The sequence below is a fragment of the Pseudopodoces humilis genome, chromosome 23 (genome assembly GCF_049639895.1).
Source record: "Pseudopodoces humilis isolate 2021_Gansu_Grassland_sample_001 chromosome 23, ASM4963989v1, whole genome shotgun sequence".
NCBI classification, from domain to species: Eukaryota; Metazoa; Chordata; class Aves; order Passeriformes; family Paridae; genus Pseudopodoces; species Pseudopodoces humilis.
This window is the reverse complement of record NC_142222.1, coordinates 2,071,803-2,093,529: the sequence shown is the minus strand read 5'-3', so window position 1 is coordinate 2,093,529 and position 21,727 is coordinate 2,071,803. Positions and strand designations below refer to the sequence as shown.

General features: G+C 39.7%; 1 protein-coding gene across 12 annotated transcripts in view; it reads right to left on the bottom strand.

Moving 5' to 3' along the window:
- The window catches only part of BCAS3 (BCAS3 microtubule associated cell migration factor), a 300,611-nt gene that overhangs the window by 255,448 nt on the left and 23,436 nt on the right, over positions 1–21,727 (bottom strand). For all 12 annotated transcript variants that reach the window (XM_014254998.2, XM_014255000.2, XM_014254995.2 and 9 more), the window contains exons 8-9: positions 11,930–12,037; positions 9,335–9,411 (exon numbers count right to left, since the gene is read on the bottom strand). In XM_014254998.2, the coding sequence (XP_014110473.1) occupies positions 9,335–9,411; positions 11,930–12,037 (185 nt within the window). The remainder of the gene's footprint in view (positions 1–9,334; positions 9,412–11,929; positions 12,038–21,727) is intronic.

Here is a 21,727-nt window from a genome sequence, read left to right as displayed (position 1 = left end):
ATTTAGCAATTTAAATTCTCTCACTGATTGGTCAAGAAACAAAACATTGAAGACCTTACAGACATGTGTGTCTGATTTAAAGGAGCCCTGGGCAGCTGCTCCTGCACCCCTGGCTGAAGGAACGCAGGCAAACAGCATTTCAGAAAACAACACAACTTTTATTCAAATTATTGCTTAAAATCCTAAATAAAATCCTAAATAAAAATAAAAATAAAGCCCAAAGTCAGCCACAGTTAAGCTTTCTATTTTCTAAATCTCTGCTCTGAGACGGTGACACTGCTCTGCACCCACAGCAAGCAAAAACAACCAGATCTCCACAAATATCCAGGTCTTTTCCAGCAGGCTCCAAAACAGTCCAGAACATCTCCTGAGGAGAGCCGAACTTCCAGAAGTGGAATGGTTTTGTTCTCCACACCTGCCAAGCGCTGGGAAGGCGTGTGGGGCGTGGGGGAGGTGTTAACGCCTTTGGGGAAGTTTCAATGGACATCTGACAACTTTGGATGCGTTTTTGGGCCCGCGTAGGCCCCGCCAAGATAAACAATCCTGGATTTCACTGTTCAGAGCAGAGCGCTGAGGGAATTTAAAAATTCCAAAGATCACAGTGAGCTGTTTGAAAGATCAGAAAGCAAGGGAAGGAGAGAATTAATTCATCCAATTAAAGCCATCTCAGGCAGAAGCCAGTGAGGCTTTTGAGAGGCCTTATGGCCGGCCTGATCTCAGGAAGGAAAACGAATTCTGAAGAGACGATGCCACAATTGTTACTGCATTCCAAGAGTGCATAAAATGTGGGCAGCCAGAGCCTCTTAAGGAACAAAGCAAGCAAAACAGAGGTTGTAAATACAGCTCTGGGTTGTAAATACAAACGTGTTCTTCCGATGACATTATAGATCAGGAGCAGTGAGGTTTTAATGCCGACTTCTGCCTCGGCAGCTCTTATCTGGGTCAGGAAGGAATCCAGGTCCCCCAAACCTTTCTTTTACCTTCCCTTTTATGTATAAAATATAGCACTAAAAGTTGCCAGATGATAACCCTCGTCATGTAAATCTCTACAGTGACTTTAGAACCAGTGACTTGCATTTCCCAAATTTGTAACATCCCTGCAGGAGAAAACTAAAGGAGTCTCAGCAATTCAACAACTCCCAGCAAAAAACCAAGTCCTGCTTGGAAAAGGGAGCTGTTCTCAATTACTTCAGTGAACTGAAGTCATTGAAGAACTGCAAAAAGAATTCTTCAAATCCAAAACTGATCACTGAACAGAAGAGTTACTTAGAAAAGCTGGGACTGCCCTTCCCAAACCCACTGCCCGTGGTTTGTCCCATGAACTGGGCTCAGTCAATCAGACTCCACACACAAATCAGCCAATTCTAAGAATAAACTCCATAAAGGTCAACAATTCAGCTCGGTCCTAAACTCTACTTTCTGATATGAAAAACAGTGTAAAAAAAGGAGCTATTTCCTCCCTTTCTTTTCTTTGCAAGTCTTTGCATTTTGGAAATTTGCAGCAGCACAAGGATAAACAAAGGGTTATACTTTATGGGAAGGAAAAGCAAATTGTTTTTCTGCTTTCCAAAAAAACAGCTGGAGTCAGCAGAACATCATCTATGAGGCAAATGAAAAGACAGACACAGCATGACCCATCAAGCTGGGCCATCCAATCCTCACCAGCCCCACTCTCTTAAAGATTAACTTCTACTTCTACCAGACTTCAAAACAACAGAGGAAAAAGCCATTCTAAGCAATAACAGCAGCAACTTTAGCATGTTTACAATAGGAATGAACATAATGAGAATGCAGAACTAACTGTCAAGAAGACCAAAGTTTCCAAGTTTTAATGACAGCATGGAGAGGTCATCCAAGAAAGAATCACTCAGGAAAAGTTCTTCCAAAAGTGCAGCAAACCAAGCAAGTACGAAAAAATATCTGATCTTAGAACCAGCTTAATTGGGCTAATCACTCACAAAAATATAGGTGAAAACCTACTGGAAACTACTTCGTAACTTTTGAGTACACAGTTATTTCTGCCTCTGTGCAGAGGAAATGAGTAACTTCAAAGTTAGGGGGAAAAAAGAAGAAAAACTGCATTTTGAAAATCAGAATCAAAGTTCCAAGTTTTTTCTGCTAATTTTATCAAGTTCCTCTGCCCAAAAATTCCAACTGGTGCTGCCCTAACAAAAAAGTGAGGAATAAGAAATGGGCTCCAGGATCCCTCTGAAGAGGGGCTTAGATAAGGACACCCTGGGATCTCAAATCCTGTGCCTTGGTTTTGCCACTTCCAGGATGTAAATGTTATCTACAGCCCCAAAGGTAAATTCTTCAGTGTTATAATTTCTCAGTTTCTTCCTTTTTTTTTTTTTAATAACTGGGTTATAAAATGACAACCGCAATAAACATATAGTTTGTGATATTTGCATTCAAAGATGCTTTTAACTTAATTGTGACTGTGCTGATTTTATATATTTTGTTTTACTAAGAATACAGGAATCCCAAGTTACCTGAAGTTCTCTGAAGAGCTACACAAATGTTTGCTTTGTGACTGAGAAACGAGAAGGTTTCTTTATTTTCCATTCATTTTCAAGTACTACCCTTGAATGGTAATGATGAAAATCTCCCCCACCCATTGGAGATTCAAATCCATAAACCTGTAATAAACCAAATCACCTCCTCTACCTGTCTCTGAAAATTCACAAATATCCCCTCCTCTGACTCTGGATCTTTCCATCAGTTTTGAGCTCCTACAAGAAAACCAAGGCTCCGGTCTTTTCCTCGAACTGTTTTCCAAAAGCTCATCCTGGATCTTCAGTGATGGCAATGTGAACACAAAGAGAGCAGCCAAGAGGAGAAAAGCAACACATTCCTATCCTCCCACTTGTCTTTTAAACAAACAGCACATTGGGAAAATGCTGCTCAGAGGAACAAAGTCATTACAAGCCATGTCAGCTAGAACAGAGCCTGGGCCAATAAATCACCCAACACGCCACTAATAAAACTTGAACCATTTCCACTGGGGCAGCTCCTCAGCATCTCCACAGCTTCTTTATAAAAGAAAGATTTAAAGGAAATATAGGAATACACTATTCTCTCTAGAAAAATCTGATGTTAACACTCAGAACTTGTCTAAGCTAAGTCAGGGCTTATCTTCAGTTTGCAGAATTCCTTACCCAGAGAATAATTTTATTTCTTTCTCAAACTTCACTAAAACCATCAATGTAAAATGACATCGGATAAACTATTGTAAATTAATCCATGAATTAATAAAGCTGAGAGAATGAAAAAGCTGAATCAGAATCACCTAACACATCCCATCATGTTTATCTTAAGACACCACTGGTTGATTTTTAATTTCACAGCACATTATAGAAACTTTATTCCTTACAACAATATTTATAGTGCAGAAAAAAAAAATCTGTTTTTGGTATTTTCCAGACTTTCATCCCCTCTATCTTGACTTTGTTCTTACTTTTTAATGAAAAACATTTTAAGTTCTTTTCTGTCTTGTTTCAGTCTTTTTTTCCCTATCAGTTTAACAGGGAAACTTTATTTTTCCATCATTTTCACTGCTTTCCTTTCCCCAAGTCCATCCAGTTTCCTTTGCAGTGGCACATACTCATCCTTTTTTACAACTAATTTCGATTTACTGTTTCCTAGGGGGGAAAATTTAATGGATACATCACACCTTGTACCTGTGAGGAATCCAGTTTTATTTCAGCAGTTATTAATAGAAAAGCCATTTAGGATTCTGTCTCTGATCCCAAAATCAGGCAGAAATGGCATCTTTTGGGTCACAGGGAATGCCATGAAGGCAGAGATTCCCAGGCTTACCTCCATCCTAAGGAAACCTTCCTGATTTCTGGAAAAACAAGGGGTTTTCTGTGCCTGGCAAGGTTCATTAAAGATGACATATATCAGCTGAAGTGTCCAATGGTTTTAAACTCAGTTTTCTAAACAAATTCCGAAAGAAGCAACTCATTTTGTCCAAAATTCATTGCCTTTAATCATTCAAAGGACTTGCTGGATTATCACTTCAAAAATCAGTGAAGCAGGGCCATTGTGTATTTTTAAATAAATAACTCCAAGAACCCACTGAAGTGATGCTACTTCTCTAATAATCAATCTGTAATTCTTTTTTGGGTCTTACGAAACAGAGCTCTCCATAGGAATGGAATTACAGAACTCCATCCTTAAGTCTTGCAGTGCAGAGCAGCCAGAAAATAAATCCATGGCAGACAGCACAGAGAGGGAATATGCAATAAATAATGGGTAGAGTGATACTGTTGTAGCAAAAGCTTTGTTTATTCCAAGGAAAACAAGCCATATAAGTTGTTTTATCTAATATTTTTTTTTGGTTGATTGTTTTTTTGGTTTTTTTAGCAAACCAATTTTTTTTGTTGTTTATAAACTGTATAAAGCAATATTGTTTATAAATTCCTCTGGGTTCCTTCTAGATGAAAGGCCCTGTGTAAATGTTATTACTCTCACACTGTCATATACTTTCCAAAACTCTTCTATTGTTCTTGTACTTCCTTCTGTTTAAATATCACCCATAAAATGGAGTAAAAGAGTAAATGAGCAGGATGGACCCACTGAGAAATCAGGTTTGCCACCCAGGGCCTTTTTTCCTTACTTATCTATTATTATTATTATTATTATTATTATTATTATTATTATTATTATTATTATTATTACAGAGATCTCCTTCCCTGCCCACTCCACCATCTGCATGTTGATGGTCCCAATGGGTCTCTTCCAACTCAGGAATTCCATGATTTTTAGGATTTTACTGTTACTCCACAGGACCAAGCACAATCCCAGAGCTTTTGCTAAAAATATCAGTAGCCTTTCATGTTCATTAGGCCTGGATGCTTAATTTAGCACCAATCTGATTGATTTCAGGGCAGTGTTTAATCTCAGGTTAACTTTCTTTTTTTTTGTTCAGACTTGGACAGTGATAAATAATAGAAGTTGCCACTGGGGCTGTTTCTGTGCAGGACAATGTCAGATGGCTTCTTCTGCCCTTTAACATTAAGGATTTGGGTGCTTTAGATAAAAATAACTTATATAGAAACAAAGAGCACTTCCTGTTTTACATCTAATTTGTAAAACTGTCAGAGCCAGGAGATATGACAGACAGACATCTTGGGGACTGAGGCCTCTGTTGTGGCTTTATGCAGCATTTCTGTTGTATTTACATTTTCCTGCAGTGGAGCAAAACCTCCTGCAAGCACCAAAGCCATTTGTTCCCATAAATCCACCACGGTGCCCTAAAGACCTCTCTGAGAAGTGTTTCAGCATTATCCTGGAATGGTGAGACACTGATTCCCACAGCCAGGAAAAAACCACTCTTATAAATAACACTGTTAAAAAGAAAAAGCAAAATTAAATCAGCATTTCTCAGGGAAAAACACCATGAAGGGGTAGGTGCTCGTATAGATGTGGGTGTATAAAAATTAAAAGTGCTTATAGCAATCCACAGAGACATTCTTGGCTCTTCTTCACTGATCAAGAAAATCCTGTGACTCAGGAGCTCCCTTCCCACCTGCCCCGAGGACTTTCAAGCTGAGCTGATCCCCCACGGACAAAGGAATCCTGTCAATTATTATCCCATGTGGGATAAGCAGGAGAAATGCCCACAGCTGAGGAGGGAAACACACACAACTTCTTGAAGAATGTGAATCTTCAGGCATTAAACCTCTTCATAAGACACCCAGTGTTTTTTACTTCAAAGCCAAGAGCTCAAGCACTTCCTATGAGCCCATCAGAGAAAGGAATTCCAACAGAAATGTCCAAAAAAAGCCTCGAAGACTTCCAGACCAGCCTTGTGACAAACTGAAACCACCAAATTATTCCTTGTGCGTGAATGTGAGAGCAAACAGCAACCCCAAATCCAACCTGCAGATCAGAGCACCCAACTCCATTTGGTTTGGGGCTTTTATTTACTTGGAGAGGTGCAGGACATTTAACATCCACCGCCTGATTTTTGGCTTGTGGTGAGGAGAGCCTTTTGAGACTTTCTATACAATAAACTACTCTGACTAAAATCTGCAAAATTACCTCTCAGGGCTCTACAGAACAGCATCAATAGAAATGTGGTGCCAGCTAATGGCTGCAATAACTGTCTCCATCCCTGGGGAATCACGGATGGAGAATATATCAATATGAGGAGTGGAAGGGCCAGGGAAGCTGAGCAGGCCCTCGTTATCGGACACAGGATGATGCCACATGCATGATGTTATCTGGGAGGATCTTTACTCAGGGCCCAGGGGGTGGGCAGGATATTCTTGATGGAGAAGGAAAGTATCCATCAGGCCATATTCATAACCATCAGTGTTGCACTAAGTAAGCAGTTTTGGGGTGAGGAGCACTGATGGAATAGAAATCAATGGAATTCAGCTTTTCTGCAGCTTTTGTTTAGAGCAAAGTAGGGGCAAAAAAAAGCCTGAGCATCACTTTGGTTTCTGTGTATCGCTTTGGTTTCTGATCCTTCAGTCACGTACTGAAAAGGCTCTGAAGGAAATCTGAAGTGAACCACAATAAAACTCTGAGCTATTTAAGAATCTATTTAAAATCCACATCTTGACACTCACAACCAGGAAAGGAAACACATTCTTAACATAAGCATCAAATGATTTTTTATTTTTTTAGTTTGGCCACATGAGCACCTAAATCACTGCAGGATGTGAAATTCCTGCTGGGCTTTCTCCTCCCCTCGGTGTCTTTTCTTAGGGCAAAGGAGCTGGCTGCAAGCACAAGGAGAGCAGTGATGGATGGAAGTGACTGCCATGAGACTGATGTTCTGCCTTCTCCTAGCAGACATTTAAAAATCAGAACACCCCACAGGGTAGATTAGGGGATATCCTGGTAATTTTTCTACAATAGTTACAGCATGTTTTCCCTCCACGTTTAAGCACCTGTCTTAAATTCCCTCTCCCAGTCTGCAGCACCTGTACACTGAGCTGTTGTTACAAAGGGCACAAATAAAACGTGCTGGCTCCCTGCCATCCAAGTCAAATCAGCACATTTCCATGTAATCCCATGCAGGGGAAAACAAAGGTTGCTGGTTCTATGTCAAACTCGCTCAGGAAAAATCAGGAAATGCAGGAGTTAAAACATTCCAACAGCAGCACGAACTTCACCATCTACATCCTGAATATTTTATGGTGTATTTATTGTAACAATATATTAAGCTACACATCCAACCACAAAAACAAAAACAGAAAGACAAATACTCCTCATGTGCATGGCAGCTGCATTAGCATTTCTGAGGAACTTCAGAATTCCTGACACTGCTTTTAATTGGACATTCTGCATTTCATTTCTATGTAGAAAGAATCAACAAAACAGAGCAGAGCTCCTGCTGCATGTTTGTGTTGTCTCAGTGAGGTTCTAAGGCTCACACACCACTTAGTTGACAGGGATGGAAGATTTGATTTCCACACCATCACCAAATCTTCTTGAAAAAAAAAGATTTTCTTTTCCTTAAAAGTAACAGAAAACCCTTCAAGGAGTCAGTGATCCTCAGTAATATTTCTGACCTTTGTGCCCTCCCTTCTGACCAAAACTAGTCAGAGAATCTTTTTCATGCTGTCAAATTCTTTGGGCAGGCAGAGACATCCTCACAGCTGAGGTGCACCAGCATCAGTCTGGACAGGCTGCCCCAATAATGCAACCCAAAAGGCCTCTGAGACCTTTTCCTGAGCTTCCTTTTCAAGGATTTTTATTTTTTTAATTGATACTGGCACTGTCCTTTAATAACTATTTTTTTAAAGAGCCACAGCCAAAGAAGGCAGTCGTGGCCAGTTGGCTGCCTCCCAGAAATCCCTGCAGCTAACGAGGGAGCTCATTTACATCCAATTGCAAACACATCAGAGGAATTTAAGCCTTTAAAGATACGCTCTCAGGTCCAGGAGATTTCAGCACATGAAATGGGAAAGCTCAGACAAAAGCTCTGCTGCAGCCACGACGTGCCAGGGCACAGCACCAGCCTGGGAGCGGGATCCAGGGAATGGCTGAGCTTGGGATCCTCAGGACAGGTCCCAAAAAACATAAATCCAGGGAAAAAACACAGCTCTGCCCACTCACACCATGTCCCAGCCACCACTGAGCTGGCAGGGCACAGGGAAGCAGGGAAGGGCTGTGGTGGCTCCAGCTCTGGAGGTTGGGGCATCCGAAATGCCCCAAAAATGAGTTTGTCCTTAATTAAACCAGAAGAAAGTTTCAGAAAATCTTGAGTTTCTCATATTAAAAAGCAGCACAGCTGAAGAAATACACCAGCATTAGTGACATTTCAGGAATTTTTGGACTTTTTTTAAAAATAATTTGGTCATTATCTCCGAAAGTTTTAATTTATCCTCTTGAAATTTCACAGCTGTTCTACAAAACATACAGCAAATCAAAGTTATGGTTAACAATAGAGTATCTCTGTTCCTCAAAATTAAGTTTAAGGCATTCATTTTCAAAAAATAAACTGCAGTATCTTAAAAAAAAAACAAAAAAACCCAAACAAACAAACAACAAAATAAGCCCAAAAATTCTCAGAACACACATTTAACTAAGGGGTTTTCTTTACTTTTGATCTAAAATAAAGTAAGGCTTATCCCCTAATTCTTTTTGGTGAAATAAAAGTGATGAATAGGACAGAAGTAAGTCCTTTCCCGTCTTGTCACTGAATCCCAGCAGATTCCCAGTAACTCACATCCATGGATAGGAAGAAACTGACACCTATTGGCAACTTTAATATTACTGCATGAAGCTGCCTTCCCTCAAACTACAACAAGAAACAGCTTCTCCCAAGGAGATTTTTCTATAAATTCAGAGATAATATTAGAAAATAATTTAAACTTTTTAAATTGTGACTGAAAATACATTCAGAAAAATGCAGACTCTTTTTAGTAATAAAACTCTGACTTTTCCAAAGTCAATGATGAACTGTAAAGACACATGAAAAAACCCAATGTGCCTAAGGAACAACCAGAAATGAACAGCAGATCACTGTTGATGTGGGTTTCATTGCTGCTGCTGACATGATAACCTGGAACTCCCACCAGAGTGGGACATATTTGTGCAAAATGAACAAAATTGTTCAGCTACTGATGGATGGCAGTGTGGGTGCCCTTCACAATTAGTTACAGCAATAATAAATACAGAAAAGAGTTAAATATTCACAGAGTAGAATTTGGATTTGGGTTAGTGCTTTTGAAACAAATTTTCCTGAAGCTCCAAATGATTCATGGAAACCTGCTTTGAGGATTTAGAAAGAAACAAAAAAACAAACAAACAAACAAACAAACAGACAAAAAAAATCTGTTCTGTCCTCCTCTGAGCCCAAAATTGTACGTACTGGTAACGAAGAATTTTTTGGTGAAAGTGCAGCTGTCAAAGGCGGCGATTTTCTCCTGCAGGACCACAACAAGGATCCTGAAAACACAAAAATGGAAGGTCCACTTTAGACACTAAATGCATTGGTTTAAAGACTCAATATCTAAATGTAATTATTTCAAAAGCATCAATACAAACTGCGCAGTGATGAAGTGCCAGGCTACCAATCCCTGGCAGTTATTGAGGGCTCTCTCTCCTCCCAACCACATAAACTCCACTTCAGGAAGTGCAGGGCTCTGATCCACAGCAGCACAGCACATTTGTGATATAGCTCTGGCAGTCAGAGCTCCATTAAAAAGCAAGAATGGAGATGCAAAGACCCTGAATTACTCTCACTGACTCAAACAACACTCAACCATCGGCAGAACACGAGCTAAATGTGAAATAATCCCATTGCCCACCTCAGTGCACAGTTATTAAAACATTTTTGCTACTTCAAGCAGGAGGGAGTGTAAAGAACACCAGCACACAGAGCTGAGAGAAGCAGAATTTGGGTCAATTAGCAAATTAAAGATGTATTTTTATGTGTTTGCTTGTACACTACACACTTCTATTGTAAAGGCCAAAAACCACAGGATAACTACACAGGAAACACGCTGCTGCCTCAAAAAACAGAGCTCAGAGATGCAAATGTGGAAGCAGAGCACCATCTTGGAAGTTTCAGAACCAGGGAACAATTTCTCCCACACTAATGACTTCCCAAAATCAAATTTTTAAAAGCTTGACATGAAAGAAGCACCTGGGAAAGCAACACATAAAACCTACATTTAGCAATATGACAATTAATAATCTGTTATTCTCTCATTAGGCAGACTGTGAGAAAGTATTTTTTAATTAGCTGTCAATATAGAGCATTGTTAAATATTGTTTTAATAGTTTTAATTGTAAAGGTACAAAGTGGAAAAAAATGAATCACATCTCTCACTGACTAAAACACACACCTAATGCTTCATGTGAACATTATGATTGTGTGTTACAGCCTGGAACAGTCACCTTTAAAAAGGGGATGAATCACCTCAGTCTCGACTCATATCCTTGGGGAAAGGGTGATGATTATCTCCCAGCAGTGTGAAATCAGCCTTTAACCCCTTTTTCCCTATTTTTATCTGTTTTGCCACAAGAACATTTCCTCTTATCCCATGAGAACTCAATACCTGTGAAGGACTACACTAAAATCAAAATATACACCATCCCCTCATGCTTGCTGATGTTTTCAGGTATGTAAAGAATATAAATTAGTTTTGGACACATTAATAGTTTTATTTAAACAACAACTTCCAATTGCTGAAACTGCAGGAGAAAAAAACTGAAGAAAATATATCAATTCTAACTTTTTCTACATTGCCTAAAATAAAGGAAACCAATGAATAATGGGAAGGCCTTGGCTGCAGGTGGAAGCATGTGTATATATTGGAAACCTATGGATATTTGATGGGAATATTTCCCAGTCCCAAAGATTTTTGTTTTCTCCTCCTTGAAGACACCCAGATGGATGATTCCAGAGGTTTTATTGATCTATTTATTTTTAGTAGCAGTTTACACTTAGTTGCACAAGCTTGATGCACACTCATCTATTTCCCATCTGCAACAAAACCAGGCACAAAAACCAAACCATTCTGAATTTCCCAGTGATTTGTGTTACTATTTACTGAAGGACCATCCATTCTGGCATGGCAATTTGGATTTCCAAAGAAATGCAGTAATTTCTTCATCCAGGCTCTACCTTTAGCCCAGGATTTGCATTGCACCATCCCGCAGGGCACCTGAGGCCACAGTGACTCAGGGCAGTAATGGGAGGGTGAAGGGAGCAGGAACATCAGCAGGGCTTGAACCAAAGTCACCACTCCAAATTCTCCCATCAGCAGTGCCAAGGGATCAGCAGGATCCTCACACAAGGATCCTGGGATTTTTCCTCTGCCTTAAAAAGATGTGGCAAACTACAGAGCAAACCACAAAACTCCAGTTCTGTGTGTCTGGGAGAGATGGGGATTTCACATTAACTCAGCAAAATTTGATTCCATGGACACAACAGATGCTGTTCTGCTGGAACTCTCTGATCCTCAGCCTCCAGAGCCATTTTCTCTCTATCCCAACCCAGAGATGCTTTGTTACTTGACTCACTGGAACGTTATTCCCTGCAAACCACAGACTGCACACCAGGAATGTTTTGGATGTGCAGGGACGCAAAATCTGACAGACCAACACAAAGAAGAGAGACATAAACTCCTTAGTGCTCTGTGCTGTCTAAACTCTCTGTGATCCCATTTCCCCAGCTGTAGGTGGATCATCGAGGATTTCAGCAGTTCCTGCTCACCCTTTAGCACAACTGAAAGAAGCTTAAATGATTTTTTGGTTTGAGCTTCTTAAACCAAAGGCATGGGGGAAGGACATTGATGCATTCCAACTGAAACACTCTTTGAGAAATGGAGAATCAGGACTGTGCTCACAGGAGAGTAAAAAAAAAAAGAACATCAGGGAGGTCATACATCAGAAATTTATTTATTACCAAAATCTGGCATGGCCTAACACACAAGGAATGCAGAGTGAGCACCCTTACCTTTTATTGCAATGCAGGTCATAAATAGGAGTTTTGAACTGGATGGACTTGACCATCTCTCCTGTTCTCAGGGAATACAGATCCACACAGCAGTAGGGTGGGCTGGTGCTGAAAGGAATTAAAAAAAAAAAAAAAGTATTTTAATGGAAATCAGGATATTTTAACAACTGGGGTTTAATTCTTACGGCCTCCTTATGTTGCTTAGCATGCTAAAGGAAAAGTCACAGAACCACAGAATTATTAAGGTTGGAAAAGACCTCCAAGAATATCAAGTCTGGACCCAGAATTCCAGCAATCCCAGCAGAATCCTGGAGAACAAAGGGTCAATATAAACCTTCTACATTAAGGAGAAAAACTGAATTATGACCTCCACAACAGCCATCAACCTGTGTTGTGCAACTGATTATCACACACTTGGTTTCTTTTACCACCAGTAAGACTTTGGAAGTTTCAAACCACATCCTAGTACAAAACTACTCCTCAGAGTAACTCTCTCCTCCAGGGAGGACTTTCCCCAGAGCATCAGAGGAAAGCCCTGCCTTGGGCTGATGGAGACACCTCACCCAAAATTTACATTACATCCCTGATGGAGTTTTGTTTGAACCGTCCAGATCTTTCCAACTGCTTTGTGTCACTTTTATCATTTTCATATAAATAAAAGCTTTAAGGCCATTTCTTAATAAAAAGGCTGAGTGGGAAAAGTGCTGAGTGTTCGATAGGGCCGAGGAAGGCAGTGGTGGAAACCCTTTTAGAGGCTGAGGAGAGGCTTTGATGTGGCAGCTCTGCTCCACAACACCTTTCTCCCCCTCCAAGAACGCATTAAAACCTTGGCTATTTCTAGGTCAAGGAATATGAAGGAGCACAAATTGCCAGCTGTACAAACATATCCTGAGCATTGGTAAAAGAGGGTGTTCCCTCCTGCCCGTATCTGTTTTATTTTACAGACTTTCACACAATTCCTGCCCCAGCACTCGCTTGTCTCTTGGATTGCCTCAAGCTGCTCGAGAATTTTCTGGAAAGCTGGAGGACAAATGCCAATTTGTTTACCCCCAATGCCTCAAGATATTAAAGTGGTTTATACAGTAATGTATAATATACAGTAAATGCACAGCAAGACAGCTGTCAGAAAAATAATAGAAAAAATAACTTTTGACATTTTGCCCGCTGAAATTTTTCCCAAAATATACATTTTTCTAGGCTAATAACTAGAGGGTGCAATTTATTACTTCAAGCACTTCAAAGGCCCTTCAAAAACACCTTTAAACCAGTGAAACTCAAGTCAGTTCCTTCACATTAAAGTCCACTGCTGCTCAAAAACACAGAAAACTACTGCAAGATCTATGTACAAACTTTTTAAAATTAAGTGATTTAGTACCTTTAGCAAATTATAATATTGATAGAAGGGGAATTTCAAAACAGAAATCTCCAAGTAGATATAGTTAAAATTATATCAACACAATTAATAGTTATTACTATTTTCATATCAGCCTGTTTTGAACAATTTTTCTAATTTATGAGTAATAATTCTCTCACTCAAATGCATTATTATTATTATTATTATTATTATTATTATTGCTTAATTATTATGATCTCTTGGCTGATCATGGTAAGACCATTCTACCAATGCTTTTGTCAACAACGCTGGGTAAAAACTTGAGTTCAAATGCCAATAATCAAGGAATGTCACAGAATTCCACACTGGGTTGGGTGGGAAGGAAGCTTAAAGCTCATCCAGTTTACAGGGACACCTTCCACTATCCCAGGTTGCTCCAAGCCTTGTGCCCTGGCCTGGAATATTTTATAGGGGTAGGTCAGAAATACTCTGAAATTCTGTCACAAATAAAATAATTGTCAATTAGTCCCATAGGTTATCAACAAATATTCATTATGTATCCTGATTGCTCAAACAACCGCAGAGAGATCAACAACTTCTTTAAAGGTAATGGACACAAATCCACCAACAAGTTAAAAACGTGGCAATAATAAATGTATAAATACACCCAGGCCTTTGTATCTTCTCCTGTTTAAAGATGCTGCAGTGCAGGGATGGAGGGGAAACAGCAGATGCCTCATCCAGCTGGCACTTGGTGACATCTGTGCTCGTGCTCCACGACAGCATCACCTCCTCCCACATCTGCTGGGTCCCACCATGGCAGAAAAGCTCTGTGCAAAATGTTTGCACAGAAACAAACACACCACTCGAAACACTCGTGCTTTTTTAATGGGAAAAAAAATGTAAAAAGGAGAAGAGTGATGGAATCAACATGAGGCCAATTTTTCTGTGCCTCAAAGGCTTTGCTTTGTTGTCAAGGGTTGATTTTCCTCCACTCTGCCACACGATGAACATCCCACTCCAAGAGAGATGGACATCAGTGACAGGTTGGTCTCATGAGTCTAGAAAGGAAAAAGGAGCTTGGAGATGTAAAACTGAAATAAAACTTTTGCTGGAAAAGCTGCCCTGTATGAAAAGTTATTTAAGTGAGGAATTTCCAGTCAATTGTGGTCTTTAATAAAATCATCTTTGGTCAATATCACTGCATTTTACACCACCTTCACAAAGTTTTTTTGAAGCTCAGTCTAAAGCACAGACTTTTTTTTATTAATTACTTTTGGTGCCTTTAAGAGGGGACAAAAATACTGAAACTTACACTGAAATCCTATTCAAAGCAACTAATAGATCAACATAATCTCTTACTAGGCCCAGCTTTAACAACCTGAGGATTAAAAAAAAAAATAGAATTTGCTGTAAATATTAAGTTGCTAAGAGCTTGAAATGGAATATTATTTCCAAACTTGTAGAAACAACAGGTGAGAGAAAAGTGATAGCAATTCCAAGGAACTGGCTGTTCAAGGTATATCCAAAGGATCTGCACAGCAAACTACCCCACAAAGTTATTTTTTTAAATTACTACTCCATAAAGCTTCAAATCTAGCAGTAAGTTGCTGGGAAAAAAAGGCTATTTCCATGTGGGAATGAGGAGGATGCTGACAGTGACCCAAGATTTTAATCAGCAGAGGTGGTTACAATTCTCCTGTTTTACCTCTCTGGTGCTTCACAGAAGGGGAAGAGAAGCAAAACAAAACCAAAGCACAGAGTTAATTAATTGAATATTGGAAAAATTCCTGCCTGAACCTTTACACTGCAAAGTTGAAGCATGAGATATGATTATGATCTTTGTAGCAATAATATGAACATGGTGAGACCACAAAGGCAATTCTGTTCTCCTCAAGGGCCCTGAAGAAGGTTTGCTCAGATTAGCAGATTTCAATTCTGGAAGGATCATCTTCTCTTTCCAAGCCATGCACAAAATGTCCCAGAAGCTCAAAGAAATGATTTTTTACAAAGCAACCTAATCTTGTCTTAAAAGACTTTGACCAACAAAGAGTCCTCTATTTTTATGGTGACTGATTCCAACATTTTTATCCTTTTATTTTTATGAAATGACTTCTTAGTGCCTGATAGAATTGGTACATATTCTGCTTTTTGGCTTCTGTGTCTCTGTCAAGGACACAAAAAGGCTCATTGCCTTCAGTTATCTTTTGCCAGTAATCACCCAGAGCAATCCAGGCACCCAGAAAGTGAAAAAAAACTTTAACGCCTTAAGTTGTAAGGTTTGTTTTCCAGGCCTAGCATTAAACTCCTCTAAGCCCTCTTCAGCAGGGTAGTTCTCCCCTTCTTTCTGAGGGATGCACAACAGAATGAAAACTTCAAAAAGTAATAAATTCACCACTGCAGAAAGAGCTTTCATTAGGACTTCCATCATGTAAAGGCTCTCTGTGTCCTGTCTTTTCACGATAAAAGCCTGACAACTCCACTCTGTAAGTAATTTTCTAATTCATGGTACTTAACAGATTCATTCAGAATCAAGAAAAGCAGCACAGAATTTCTCAGAAAGTGACACTTCCCCCAAATATGTGTGCAGCACTGAATTACAAAGCAGCAGAGACATTTTAAGTGCACCACAAATTGCAAAAAGCATGGAAACACTTATTTCCAAATAAGAAAAACCTGTACCAACCTTAGACACATGTTACTAAATCTAATCCTTTAAATACAAGGGAGGGAGTTATTTGATACAGCACTAAAACAGTTGTGTTAAACATCAGGAGATACAAACTTCACTGTTGCATCTTCCTCAAATGTTTTGATCAAGTCTATCAGCCCTGGAAAAAAGTTCACCTTATCTTTGTACTTCACCATCTTCACTTCAAATTATTTTTATTACTTGCCCATGACACAAGAAGTCACCAACTCTGCAGAAATCATTTTTTAATAGGTAAAATGAGTCAGGTTTCAGGCTCAAGAATCTGCTTTTTTTTGATGATAAGGAATAATTTTATTTCTTTTAGTTCATCATTAAGGCATTTCTTCACAGGGCAGGGTCTAACTGCTTCTGGAATGAGCCAGGAAGGCCTGGCTGAAGGACTGCTTGAGGGATTGAAGGACTGCTTTCTGTCTCCTGAATAACTCTGGCCATGGTCTGTGAGAGAGCCTGAGGCTCCACAGAGTTCTCCACGGTGACTTTTCCAGTTCTGAATACTTTCAACAACCATTAATCCATTGCTGTTCCATGAAACCAACAACTCCCTCATTCCCCAGCTGGAGCTGAGGTGTCAGACATCAACTAGAGGGGGGAAATTTAAGACTGGGTTTGAGTAAATATTGATTATTGCAACAGATACTAAGAGAGAAAAGTAAAAGGGGAATCCTCACAAATATCAGAATACTTAAAAATCCTTAAAAATATCAGAACAGCAACCTCCAAACTCCTCACTTCAGCAGCTCTTCCCACATCCAGCAGCACATAACATGTTTTGACTGTTGTGCTCTCTGCTATCCCCTCACTCATCATCAGAAGATTCTTTCTAGGTTTGAGGGGGTTTCATTGGGTTTGTTTTTACATTTCAGGACTCATGGAGCTGACGAGAGCCGCCCAAGAGCCCAGAGCCACCTCGGTGTCACCGGCATGTGGCACTGCCCGTGCCGAGTGTAAAACCCTGCACAAGCTGCCTCCTCAGCTGTGGCCTTTGCAGGGACACCCGAGTGTGACACACTTTCCACTTCACTGAGACGTGCCACATGTTCCAAAACAGAGCTGTCCCATCATATTTCCACTTAGTTAATACAGGAAGATTAGCGGCATCTCCAGAGATTTATTTCTCTACTTGACCGTGGTTATCACTGAGGGGAAAGTACAGCAGGAGCTCCACTTGAAGAGCAGGATTGGTTTTTCTGGTACATTCTGGATTAGATTTTGCTTGTGTGTAGCTAAACAGGTCTTTTATACACCATCTATGAACCTGCACTGGCTGTCTCTGATCATTCTGTGAATATGCACAAAACTGGAGACATTTCTGTAAATCTTCATGAACATAAGCAAAGACTAAGTTCTGACAGAATACAACTGCATTTATCAGACCTCTATCAACAACTAATATTTCCGTGATCAGCTGATTAAGCCACAATCTGATGTGTTTCCCACAAAAAATACAAAATTAAAGAGTTGTCTTGCCCTTCCTACTGTCAAATGAAGCAGAACTCCGCACTGAAATAAATGCACATAATTCGTACTGCAGTAAGAACCACGCAGATCTCCAAGATCATCCAGGATGGACCAAAATAAAAAATGTAGCAATTTTTGTGTATCAAGAGATAGCCACGTGTCACAGCTTACGAGGAAAAGATGATATTTCTGGGAGCACAACTTTGAGGGCAAATTGATGCTGAAATACCTCAGCTCCAGGCAAATGTCACCAAGCACACATAAAACCCAAACTGAGAATTTTGTGGAGCCACTTACAGCCTCAGCTAGACCCAGATTTTTAAAAGTGCCAGTATTTCTAACACTCCAAAGCAATATCAGAGCTTTTTTCTTTATTTTGAGGCATTTGTACTGACAGTATTTTCTGATTAATGGTATATCAGAAGACAGCACAGTTAGCACAGATGGCAGCTGATTATTTCAGCATATACACAATTATTGCACATATTTGAGGCATGTTCCTCTGCAACCTGTGTGCATTAGAAGCCCCACCTGGTGTGTGAGTGAACATTCACCAACCAGCACTGAGAAAGCCTTACCTGCTACGGTTAAAAACATTACGAAGGACCAAATATTTCATCCTGTTGGTTCTTGTAACCCATTTCTTTAGATTTCAGGTTGTTTTTTTTTCCCCTTTCTGTGCTCTCCCCTCATGATTCATGAGCCTCACGGGCCCCTTGGCACCCTCTCCCCTCAGATGCCATCAGCACCAACAAAAGCCACGTTAAGCCAGCGGCTCCAGGCCCGCCCACGCCGCCGTCCCAGAGCCCTCAGAACCACTTTGGGGCTTCAGCACTAAGCACAAAACCTTGCACCGACCTGTCTAAACTAAAATTCTTTTGCCCTCGGTGTCATTAACGGCGTAAGAAACCAGTGTGGTTGTGCAACACTTCATCACCTCTGCATTAAAGCAGCCTCTGCCTCCAGTTGCGTGACGGAGATCATTAGAAGATGTCTGTCAGCTGCACAGGACTCTGCTAAACCTTAATTGTTTATATGCCAGTTTATGGCTCAAATTACAATTTCTGAGGAGCTTGAAAACAATCCCGTTTCCAAGAAATAATTAGAGGGTTTTAGAGTGCGTATGAGTGAAGCTGAGCAGGAATAAGCTTAGATCTTATGGTTAAAGCACTTGAAAAGTGCTCTGAACAGCAAAGTTGCTCTGAGGTTCTGGTCACATCAGGTAGGCCAGAATGTTCCCAAGTGCCCATTAATTATATGTTCTTAGGTATTTCTTACTCTGTTTTATGACTTGAATCACAGACCATGTTCTACAGATGTGCAGAGTTCTCACCATAGCTGAACTCACCAAAAGCTGGGTTGAAATGATGAAATAATACCTGAAAATAATTGTGGAGGCCCATGAGCAGCAAAAGGAATATTCTGCTTTTCCTAAAGCTGTTCTTTAAAGTTGAAATCCTCTATGAATTGCTTAACATCAAAAATAAACTTCAGTTTATTTTATGTCCCTTCTCTGTGAAGACAATGATGCAGCCACCTCCTCTAGTGGAGCACTCTTAATGAAAATTTGGAGGAATTTCCTAGTTAAAGGTGATTGAGGTTCCCAGGAGGAATTACAATTGCTAAGGAAAGGCACAAAGGAACACAGCATTTTCCCCAGAGAGTCACCTAACACAGCTGATGCTGAAATGGGAGATGCACTTGCTCAAATTGTACAGGCAAAATTGATTAAAACATTGTTTTATTTTATTATTGTCTCACTGCAAAATATTGTCATTAAAATGTTCTATTAATCATTTGAATCATCATTAATTTTAAAAATAAGTCTGAGAAACCATCCAAAAATGTGTGAGGGGTCTCCTCAGGTGATATTCTAATACTTTACCTAGTCAGAATTAAAAGAAAGAAGGCATTAAGCAAGATCTTTTTTTAAGCACATGCCTTACAGCTTTTTCACAAAGCATGAGCCTTCTAAATCTCTATTTTGGATTACTGAAGAAATATTTACTGAGTTATTAATTGAAATTTGCAAATTTAAAATTTAAAGCTACTAAGATACATTAATTCTGTTAAAAAAAAAACAAACCAGAACTAAAGAAAAATAATAATGATATCAGATTTTTAAAATTGGATTTAATTGTCTTCTACTTTGGAGATTTAAAGGGAGCTCATCCATGAATGGTTGAGCTCATCAAACTCCCATGATATTTTCTCTGTATATTAAACATTTTTGAAGGGAAGGAATGGAAAAGCGCAGGAAGGACTGGAGAGAGCCCGTGGTAAGGGAGAAAATGGCATTTAGTAACAGATTCAGAGCTCAAATACTGTCAAGTTGTAGGGAATTACTCGAATGGCAGCAGTTGTGTAACAACACAGAAACGAGGGCTGGAAGTTGAAGCAGTTTGCAATCAGCTGCTCCAACTATGAGCAAGAAGTGACAGCACTTGTTTAGGAAAAAACAGATTAAAGAGCATCCTCTGTGAACCCACTGGGATCTGATGGCTTTAAGTGTCCTAAGGAAAAGAGAACAACTTCAATCATCCTGAAATTTCTGCTTTCCAATGTCCTTTAAATCCTTCCTACAGTATAGAACACAGAAATAACCCTAAAACATATAAGAAAATATAATCCTCAACTGCTCTCAGGGTCTGTCACATTGATTTATAACAGTTATTTCTAAGACAGACAAAAACACACAGATGCAAACAATTACTCTATTTTTGTAGGCAACAAGTGAGGTGGGTGGTAACTGAGAAATTTTGAAAAATCTTGTCACAATATTCCATTTTTTCTGAAGTAACCCTCAGCACACAACAAACGCTCGCCACATCAGAGACTTTCCAGGGCCTGAAGGGCCACTTTGATTCCAGACCGCTGCAGGCATTAGTGGGGACGTAATTAGGGTAAAAAGTTCAACCACAGTTCCATGTCTAGAGTGCTGCCAGAAATAAATTTCCTCTCATTCACTGGTTTCTACTGTACCCTCCCTGAGAAACATATTGAAAACACATTTATCTTTGTAGAGTTTGTTCCTCTTCTAATTAACTTTATAGCGTTTACAGTATTTAATAATTTAAAGTGGAATTTAAAGTGGCCCTGGAAGCGGCAGCCCTGCCTGTAATGGTGCTGTGCATTATCTTTTCCCTGTGGTGCTTCTTTTGACAAGTTACTGGGGGCAGGTTTGTGCTCCAGCTGGTTTTAGCTGGACTTCCTTCCCTCCATCCTTTCCATGCCTTCATCCCCTCCCTGCACCACTGCACACACAGGGGTTGGAACAGCAGTAAAACAAAACTCTGCCTCAGCTCAGGAATCTGCTCTCCCAAACCTCCGCTCCATCCTGAGGATGCCTTGGAAAAGGTTTATCTTTTTACAGCTTCATAAATCAAAGCTTTAGAAGGTCAAAACTACCCATGGTTCTCACCAGCTGGTCAAGGTTTGACCCCAAATACTCATTTTCTCCCAGTATTGATCCAAAATTAACAGTTTATTATAGTTCAGAGGTTATTTCTTACTCTAGGTTCACTGAGACAAACATTTGGAGTATCAGAGGAACTCCAGAGCTTTCCTGCCCTCAGTATTTACACATGGAAACACCACCTTATTCCATTAAAGCTCCATCTCCTGGCACTGGAATCCCTAAGGAAATTCACAGAATTACCAACAAACATCACTTCAACATTACAAAAAAATACATTTTTATAATCACAGAATCAGCTTACAAGAAAAAAATGCTGGGAACTAAAGAGCTCTTTTTAAGATGGAGGTTTTATCTTTAGCATGTAACACCCCCATCCAGCATCACTGAAAGGAATTTAAACTACTTTATTCCTGCCTCTACCAGGATCTTAAAAGCTACCACACAACCTGCTAAGGCTAAACTGAATTTTCCTAAAAGAAATTAGAGAGGAAAATATTTTTCAACTGCTGGAAGGGAAGGAAGTCTCTGCAAGGCAGCTGACACCACACAACCCTGCAGTTAATGAGGCTTTGCAGTTATGCAGCAACACAAGAACCATTGGGACACAAATCCTCAACAGTAACAGAAATGAGAGTTTTGCCCAACTTTAGAGGTCTTACTGTATGTTTTAGAACAAAATAATTAAATTAAATTTGCTCTCTAGGCTTGAGAGTGTTCACAAAATCTGAGTTTTGCGCAGTCTTCAATAAAAGCCCACAAATATTTCACAAACTTCATGAAATCTATTTCACAGCGCCCAATACAATTGAAAATCACAACCATCTTGCCCAGACTAGTTTTCTATGTGATTTTAGAAAACAAAACTGCATTTTCTAC